Source organism: Fistularia commersonii, chromosome 22 (assembly GCF_037954325.1).
Source record: "Fistularia commersonii isolate RoL2024-O1a breed Wild chromosome 22, RoL_Fcom_v1.0, whole genome shotgun sequence".
NCBI classification, from domain to species: Eukaryota; Metazoa; Chordata; class Actinopteri; order Syngnathiformes; family Fistulariidae; genus Fistularia; species Fistularia commersonii.
The window spans coordinates 6,703,096-6,712,500 of record NC_141305.1 but is presented as its reverse complement, the minus strand read 5'-3'; the positions used below and the strand labels follow the sequence as shown (position 1 = coordinate 6,712,500).

The following is a 9,405-nucleotide window of genomic DNA, read 5'->3' as shown; positions in this document are numbered from 1 at the left end:
TCATTGGAAACTCTTTTATTTATTTTTTTTAATAATTAAATAAGGAATTGTTGAATCCTCCACATGGCTCATCTTCTCCTCCATCCGCAGATCCTGCCGGTCGCTCACACCAGGGTGGCGAACGACGAGGTGACGTCCTGGCGCAAATGAAGGGGTGGAAAAAAGCAAACAAACAAAGAAACAAAAAAAAAACGCGGAGGTTTTTGATGCCATTTTAATCCAGATTAATTTGTCTATCTTTCAGGAGGTGAAGGAGAGTTTCCAACTGCTTCTGACCACGAAGATTGCTGTTTACTTGATGACCTTCCTCATTGTGACGGTGGCCTGGGGGGCTCACATCAGGTGCTTCCTGCATCCAGAATGGAGAAACAGTTAAATTGAATAGATAAAAAAAGAACTTCTCCTTGAAAGTTCCATGAGAAGTACTTCAAATACGGGATTATAAGGTTTGAAATACATATAGATAATTTCACTTATCATGCACAAACTGGAAAGTACTTAAAACTATGGAAATACATTTAAATATTCCAAATACTTTAGAAATCAAATGAAAATCAATTTTAATTAATGAATAATAAATTGACAATATTTTCAAAAAAGACAAAAAATAATTTCCTTTATAAGTCCAGAATAATTGAACTTTTTTTTAAATAAAATGTGAAGCAAGGCTTAATCATATTCAATGTATTCCTTTGTATTCGAAGAAAACTAAATACCATAAGGCTGAACACGCAAAAACAATTAAAATTAAATCATTTTCCATAAATAAATAAATAAATAATGTCAAAGCTATTCAAACTTTAAGATACTTGTAAAAATTTATATCATAATAAAACGAAGGACAGGGGGTCAAAGGTCAACATTGAGGACAGCAAGAAGGTCCACGTTCTCCATGTTCCTTCCATGGATTCCCTCTGGATTCTCCATGTTTTCCATCCTCCTTCCACAGTCCCCAAATCAGTCTGCAGGTTCATTGAAAACTAAATTGTCCATAGGTGGGAACAACAGGCTGAATGTATGTCTGTGTATGTTGACTTTTGATTGACACCGACCTGTCCAGGTCAAACCTTGCCTCCTGGCCCACCCACATGTCTGATGATGAGTTGGTTCTGTCACCTATCAATCATGTGTCTCTTTGTGACAGGTTGTTCCAGGTCATCGTTCAGATTGACGACTGTCTGGCCCTCTTCAACCTGGTAAGGCTCCGCCCCTCAGAGCAGGCCCCGCCCCTTAGCTCAGGCTCCTCCCCTCGGCTCAGGCTCCACCCCTCAACTCAGGCCCCGCCCCCATTTCCACTTCTGAGTCATATGACTCTTGATTCCGGATTTTGAGGGTTTTTTTGTTTTGTTTTGTTTTTTTTCTTTTTTCTTAATTATTTGCAGTTAACTCCAGGTCCATTTTTAGGGAGAATTTCTCGTAAATTTAATCTAAGGAATATTCAAATCTTTGTACTTTTTAAGACCTTAAAACACTTTATAGCCTTGACTTTGACACTTTATAGTTTTATTTTATATTTCTTATTCTCCCTCCTTCCTACTATTATTTATTATTGTTGTGTTTTACTTGAAACTCTGGCACAACAATTTCCTTCGGGATACATAAAATTGTTCTTATTCTTATTCCTAAGTTTCTGGTTTTCAGAGTATTTTATGGTCAGTTATATGTTTATTACCTCTCAATTACTGTTGAATTCCTGTTTTTCAAGTCCTTTCCTTTAGGTGATTTCTGATAAATCTTCTTTGCAGGTAATGTCTTGACGTCTTGTGTTTTCAGGCCTGCATGATGGTGATCACCTTCCTGCCGTACACGGTCAGTGGGAGTCGCCATGGCAACACAGCTGCACCTTTTATACACAGGGCCTGTCTGGGAGTCCTGGCCCGTCACACACACACGATCACGCTCACCCGCTGTCTGTGTGCACACAGTTCACTCTGATGGCCACTTTCCCTGCCAACATCCTGGGTATCCTGCTGTTCTGCGGCTGCGTGATGCTGATCGGCATCCTGCAGGTCCAAAGACATATTTTACTGATATCTTATTTAATTCTATTTTTACAGATTTTTTTTGAATTGGTCGGTTAATTCTTAATTGTTATTAATGATGTGTGTGTGTGTGTGTGTGTGTGTGTGTGTGTGTGTGTGTGTGTGTGTGTGTGTGTGTGTGTGTGTGTGTGTGTCTTTATGTCTCTGCATGTGTATGACTGTATGTGTGTCCATGTGTGTGTTTGTGTGTGTCTGTTTGTGTCTGTGCTCGTGTGTGTGTGTGTGTGTGTGTGTGTGTGTGTGTCTGTTTGTGTCTGTGCATATGTGCTCTTGTGTGTGTGTGTGTTTGTGTGTGTGTGTGTCTCTGTCTATGTGTCCCTGCATGTCTATGACTGCGTGTGTGTCCATGTATGTGTTTATGTGTGTGTTTGTGTATATGTGCTCTTGTGTATGTATGTGTATATCCATGTGTGTCTATGTAATTCTGTTCGTGTGTGTCTGTGTGTCTTTGTGTATGTATATGTATATGTTTGTGTGTGCATTTTTTTGACCATATGTGTGTCCATGTATGTGTGTTTCTGTATGTGTCTATGCTTGTGCGCCATTGTGTATACCTATGCATACGTGTGTGTGTATGCCTATGCATGTTTGTGTGTGTGTGTGTGTGTGTGTCGCAGTCGGTCATCGTGCTGTACGCCTTCAGCCGTCCGTTCCTCCTGAACGCTCAGATCCAGCAGTCGGAGGACCGAAGGATCTACAAGCGTCACATCCTGAAGGTCATCATGAGGGTTCCTCTGGTGTGCTTCCTCGCCAGCCTGCTCTCCTTCATCTTCTTCCAGCTGGTCCGTCCTTCTCCTCCTCTCATTTCTAATCAGCTTTCCAATATCATCAATATTATCACCGAATAAGAAATGGATTTCTTTCTAATCGATGAAATCGAGTTTCAGATTCTTGTCAACTCATTCCGTCAATTGACCGTCAGTTCTAAAAGTGGTTACTTCCTGTCAGTGGTTTATAGTTGATCGTCGAAACTTCCAATAATCAATATCGATCAATGTCCTTTGAAAAAGCAAGTGTCTGGGTGTCTCCGCAGTCGTACGTGCTGCTCGCCGTGGTCATCTTCCTCCCCTATATCTCTGAGGCCTTGGACTGGTGCCGCCGCAAAGTCATGGGTGGGTGCGCGCTTTAATTTTGAAGGGTCGCGGATTAAAATGACCGGAGACAAACAAACAGGATTCTCTGCATTTTTTAAAAAAAATTTAAAAACTACAGGTCATGTGACGGAGAGCCCGGACGTGGTCATGTTCTACAGCGTCCTGCCCAGCGAGGCGCTCAGCAAGGAGCGGGTGGAGGCCTTCAGTGACGGCGTCTACGCCATCGTGGCCACGCTGCTCATCCTGGACATCTGGTGGGTCGGACGCACCGAGCACGTTCGGATTGAAACATAGAAATCAGATACAAAATCTAGGAGAAAAATAGGAATGTATGTAAAATATTTAATTTATAAAAACTATATAAATTCAAGGGGGGGGGGGATCAATGAAAAACTGAATACTTTTTTTTTTTTTTTTTAATGAAATTTCTAAATTTTTTCTAAAAATATTCATTTTGATGGATAGGTAGGTGGATATAGACAGTTTTTAAGTTTTCAATAAAAAAAGATAATCTCCCTATTAAGGTTAATGTTATAAATGGTTATTTTATATAGAAAAATATTAAATGAATAAAACATGAATAGAAACAAAAAATAAATAACCCAAATTTAAGAAACTTTTGTATATAATTATTTTGTTTTTACTTTGTTTTACATTTTATATTCCATAATAACAAAAATTTGGGGGGTACATATTTATTTATATATATAGATAGATAGATAGATAGATAGATAGATAGATAGATAGATAGATAGATAGATATTCATATAAAATGTTGATTTATTACTTTTTTTGCTTTTTCTCATATTACTTTTTTGTTTTTTCTGCTTTTTATAATTTCCAATTATTTTCACAGATTATAACATATAATTATATTTTTCTGTTCCGCTCTACTGAATATTTTTGCTGTGTTTATTTTCCTTAATTTTCTTGAAAAGGAGACTTTATTTCTGGATAATTTCCCCGATGAATTCTTACCGTTCATCTTTGAATAAGAATAAGAATAAGAATAAGAACAACTTTATTAATCCCGAAGGAAATTGTTACAGAAAATATAGCAGTAATAAATAATAAAAAGAAAAAGGCAGAATTAGAAATAAAAATAAACTATAAACTATAAAGTGTCTCAGTGAAACTATAAAGTGTCTTAGTAAACAAGTGATAAAACTATAAGTGTCTTAGTAATAAGTGAGGTAAGGAGTGCACAATAGTATGATAAAAGGAAAAATTGTAGTGTAGCTGTTATGAAATGCCGCTGATTTTCTACCATTTGAATTCATTCCTTGCACAATTGGGACTCGACGTGGCGTAGTAGATCTCTTTTCAATTTATTTGACTTTTAAATAAAAATTATTAATTGGTTTATGAAATATTTATATATGCGCTTATTGGTAAAATCCACAGGATGTTGCGTTTTGTGCTGTGGATTTTTTGGGATAAATGTGAAAGGAAATGTGCAGGATGAGGTGCTTGGAGGGCAGGTTGCGTTAAATCCCTCTTCCTTCGGCAGCGAGGACAACGTCCCCGACCCGGCGGTGGTGGAGAAGCGTTTCGGCGGCAGCCTGGTGGGGGCGCTGCAGGTCTACGGCCCGGAGTTCCTGGCCTACTTCGGCTCCTTCGCCACCGTCGGCCTGCTGTGGTTCGTCCACCACTCCCTCTTCCTGCACGTCACCAAGGCGACGCGGCTGATGGGGCTGTTCAACACGCTGTCGCTGGCGTTCGTCGGCGGCCTCCCGCTCGCCTACCAGCTGATGCACGAGTTCCCGCGCGACTCGCTCAACGAGCTGGAGGCCATCCAGATCAGCTGCGTCATCATCTTCTTCGCCGGCATCTTTCAGCTCGCCATCTGGGTGACGGCGCTCCACAGCCAGCGGGAGACGCTACACCCGTTGGTGCGCTACGGCGGCCGCGAGCACGCGCTGATGCTGGCCAAGCTGGCCATGTACCCGTGCGTGGCGCTCGGCACCTTCCTCCTCACCTGCGTCCTGAGCAGGCTGAGCGCTCAGATCTTCCACCTGATGGAGATCGCCGTGCCCGCCGCCTTCCTGCTGCTGCGCGTGGCGGCGCAGCTGCTCGCCATGGCCTTCTGCCGCAACAGGCCCGGCGCCAAGATGGCAGCGGCCGAGGAGGAAGGGGTGGAGGAGGAGGAGGAGGAGGCCGAGGACGACCGGAGCAGGATGCCCTTCAACCCCGTGGTCACCTAGCAACAGGTGAGGACGAGGGGATCAGTGATAGTCGGGCTGATCATGTGACCTCATTGAAGGCATGTCGGAGACACCGCTTGGACCAGAAGTGAGTTCAGTTCAAAAAGATTGGCCTTTTCTTTTTTTTCCATTTCCAAACCTTAAGGGTTTCTTTCCTGCAGTTTTAATCAAAAACAACAATAACAATAATGATAATAATAATAATAACAATAATAACAACAACAACAACAACAATAATGATAATTAATGAAAGCAACCCAAAAATATGACCTTAAAAAGAAGTACAAGAAGAGGAACCTCTGAAAAAGTCCCAAAGGAGATCATCAATCAGGAAGCAGAAAATCTGCCTCTCTGGAACCCCCTGGACTCTTGAACCACCAAGAGCAACTTGGACTCTAGAACCCCACTGTCCCTGAAACCATCTGGCCTAACCAACCACCTGGAATCTAGAGTAACCTGGACTGTTGAATCACATGGACTCTGGAGCTATTTCTGGAACCGTTTAAACTCTACAACCATCTGTGCTCTGGAACCACCTGGTCCCTGAAACCATCTGGGCATTGGACCCATGTGAACTCCAGAACCATCTGTGTTCTGGAAACACCTGAACTCTAGAACCAGCTGGACAACCAGGACAGTAGAACCATCTGGTTTCTGATACCACCTCAACTCTGGACCCATGTAAGCTCGAGAAACGTCTAGACTCTAGACCCACCTGGACTCTAGAACCACCTCGTCTCTGAAACCACCTGGACTTTAAACCATGTGGACAATAGAACCACATGGACTCTGGAATCACCTGGTATCTGAAGCCATATGGGCACTGGAGCCATGTCAACCCCAGACCTATCGGGACTATTGAACCACCCAGACTCTGGAAACACAGGAACTCCAAAACCATCTAAACTCTCAAACTACCTGTTCCCCAGAATGATATAAACTCTAGAATCACTTGGTCTCTGGAAACATGAACTATAAACATCTAAACTCTGGAACCATCTGGACTCTGGGAACATTTGAACTCAAGAACCACCTGGACTTTAAAACCACATTGGCTCTGGACCCATGTAAACTCTAGAACCTTCAGGATTGTGGAACCACCCGGACTCTAGATCCATCTTGACTCCAAAAACACTTGGTACCTGGAATCACGACTCTGGAACCATGTAAACTCTAAAACCATTTAGACTATGGATCCACATCGAGGTCGGATGAGTTGCGTCCCTTCCTATTTATCATTTTACAAACTAATGTTGTTTTTTCGAATTTTCAAAAAGGAAGTCAGATGGGTTTTTCTTCAAAATAAAATAACAAGATTTAAGGATTTGAAATGTTGAGGATGAAAAAGTACTTTATAAAGAGCAGCAACAGCTTTGTTATGAAAATACAGAACATATCGTCTCTTTGACTGAAATATATGCTTCTCCCGGAAGGATTGGGATTATAATCTGATCGAATTGCTGAAATTTCGACCTGCTGTTTGTCTCTCCGCGACTTCTTGTCTGACCTATGTCGATCTGTCAGCGTTTTCTTTATTTCTACAATTTACAATTTTCTTGACGGCTTCTGTATTTAACAATGTCCCCTCTGACATTACTTCTTGTCAATCTAGAGGTTTAAACATTTTCTATTTTTTATTTTATTTTACCTCTTTCCAGTCATTTTCATGTATGTTTTACTGGAATTAGAATTAGAATACTGTTTTTTACTTTTAGATTTTGTTAGCATACCATTCCCAATTACATTTTTTATTTTCATAATTTTCAGGTAAAATTCAGTAATTTTTGTGAATATAATCCACTTTTTTAAGTATGACTTTTTCAGTCATTTGATAAACTGTTCATTTTTTTTATTGTCATTCTGACATTTTACTTTCTAAAAATAGTTTCCTTTGAAAGCCGAATTCAAGGCCGAATGTATTTATTTATTGACTTTTTTTTTCTCTCAAATGAAAAAGACGTTGCACTAAAGTCCCCTGAAATCTCATGTCTTTTTCTCGAATTTCTGTTTTCCTTGTGTGTAATGCGGTGTTTGTCCACCAGGGGTCGCTGCTGCTATCTATCGCGTCCGCAAGCACTGTCTGCCTTCGAGCGTGTTTTCGTTTTATTTTCCTGCAGTTTATTTTTACGTTGGCTTAATTTTTGACTTTTGTCTGAAAAAGCACTTTATATGGGAATCAGAAGGGAATTAAAAGAAAAAACAAACAAACTGTCAAACGTCCATCAATGACGTGAACGTGTGTTTGTGTGTACGTGCGTTTCATTGTAGCTTTGCTTAAAGGCTCAGAGTGTATCAATAAACACGTTATTTATATTAAAATGCTTTATTTTTTGTCATTATTCAGCTATTAAGTAATGAAAGAGTCAAGAACCCCAAGTTTATAATGATCATAGAAATTATATAAAAAGTAATGTTAATATCTAAAGGTGCTGTAAGAACTTCATCTACCGGTAACTCTAAATATATCTTTATTAGAATGTTATATTTTGGGGAGAATTTTTTTCCAAAAGTCGTTTTTTTCACCAACTCTAACAATAGTTCATATAGTCTTTTTATAAATTTTTGTTTGTTTTTTTGGTGGTTTCATTTGAATTTTTTTCTTCACAAGCGAGGGAAGGATGGAGCGGGAGATCGACAGGCGATGCTGACTCTGTACCGCTCTGTCACGGTGAAGAGGGCACTGAGCTAAAAAGGCTTCTTCTTCCTCTTTCGGCTTTTCCCGTCAGGGGTCGCCACAGCGAGTCAACTTTCTCCATCTAACCCTATTCTCTGTATCCTCCTCTCTCACACCAACTAGCTTCATATCCTTTAGCACTGAGCTAAAAAGGCAAAGCTCTGAATTTACTGGTCGATCTTTGTTCCCACCCTCACCTATGGTCACGAGCTGAGGGTAGGGACCAAAAGAACGAGACCGTGGATACAAGCGGCAGAAATGGGTTTTCTCCGCAGGGTGACTACACTGCCCATAAGAGATAGGGTGAGAAGTTTGGTCATCCGGGAGGAGCTCAGAGAAGAGCCGCCGCTCCTCCGCATAGAGGAGCTAGATGAGGTGGCTCAGGCATCTGGTCAGGATGCCTCCTGGACGCCTCCCGGGGGGAAATGCTCAAAGCATGTCCATCTGGGAGGAAGACCCAGGATGCGTTGGAGAGACTGTCTCCAGGCTGGTGGTCCCCCCAGAGGAGCTGCACCATGTGGTGTGGGAGAGGGAGGTCCGGGCCTCACAGCTCCGGCTGCTGCCCCGCGACCCCGAAACAGGGGAAGATTGCTGGATGGATTGTTCATATATTATGGATCATTTGTTTTTTCTCCTCCAGATAAACACCATTCACCCCCTCTATAGCCTCATGGTGTTAATACCATGATGTTACCGGGTTATTATCAATGATCTCTGACAACCCCTCACCTAATCTGGCCTGCAGACGTGTTTATGGCCGTCTGAGACCCACATCCAGCCAAAGCCGCCTCCGCTTCCTCATCCTCCAACAGCAGGATAGGTAAGAGCGGGGGCTTCCTATAGAGAGTTGTTATTGTGATATAGTAATTCACTTTAATATTATTGTTGCTGTTGCTGTATAGTAGGAATGATCATAATATTTCAGTCTTATTTTATTGTCACTTTTGTTTTTATTATCATCATATGGTATTTACAGCAATTTTTTACCATATATTAATTAACAGTCATTATTATTATTAATATTATTGTTGTAATTGCTTATTTCTGCAATCTAATGGCCCATTCCTTTGTTTGTTTCCACTTAATTTTTTTTTAATATGTTGTGTATTTATGACAGTTATAAAATTGTGTTATGAAGAAAGTTATAAGTTCTAATGATGAAAAAGGAGGTGAAGGTAGAACTGGTCACATATGTCATCCTTAGAAAATTAATAACAAACAAACTGAAATAAAGACGATCCCAATGATAATTAGTTCTGTCAGACTGAAGCGTGTTAAAATGTATTTATTTATCATTGTGTGTGTGTGTTTTGTGAAGTCAGCTGGGGGTCAGTCCTCCAGTCGCCCGCAGGTTAATATCAGATTAAACTTAATCTGTCATTGGGGTGGAC

General features: G+C 40.9%; 1 protein-coding gene across 2 annotated transcripts in view; it reads left to right on the top strand.

Moving 5' to 3' along the window:
• The window catches only part of tmem175 (transmembrane protein 175), a 9,323-nt gene extending 1,670 nt beyond the window's left edge, over nucleotides 1-7,653 (top strand). Inside the window, exons 2-10 of one of the 2 annotated variants that reach the window (XM_086169380.1) lie at nucleotides 91-129; nucleotides 245-342; nucleotides 1,145-1,196; nucleotides 1,774-1,809; nucleotides 1,926-2,009; nucleotides 2,711-2,824; nucleotides 3,076-3,154; nucleotides 3,255-3,390; nucleotides 4,647-7,653. In XM_086169380.1, coding sequence (XP_086025506.1) covers nucleotides 91-129; nucleotides 245-342; nucleotides 1,145-1,196; nucleotides 1,774-1,809; nucleotides 1,926-2,009; nucleotides 2,711-2,824; nucleotides 3,076-3,154; nucleotides 3,255-3,390; nucleotides 4,647-5,340 — 1,332 coding nt within the window. In that variant the 3' untranslated portion in view covers nucleotides 5,341-7,653. Of the gene's footprint in view, nucleotides 1-90; nucleotides 130-244; nucleotides 343-1,144; nucleotides 1,197-1,773; nucleotides 1,810-1,925; nucleotides 2,010-2,659; nucleotides 2,825-3,075; nucleotides 3,155-3,254; nucleotides 3,391-4,646 lie in introns of both variants that reach the window. The other variant, XM_086169379.1, reaches the window with a different exon arrangement.
• Nucleotides 7,654-9,405: the final 1,752 nt, after the last annotated feature.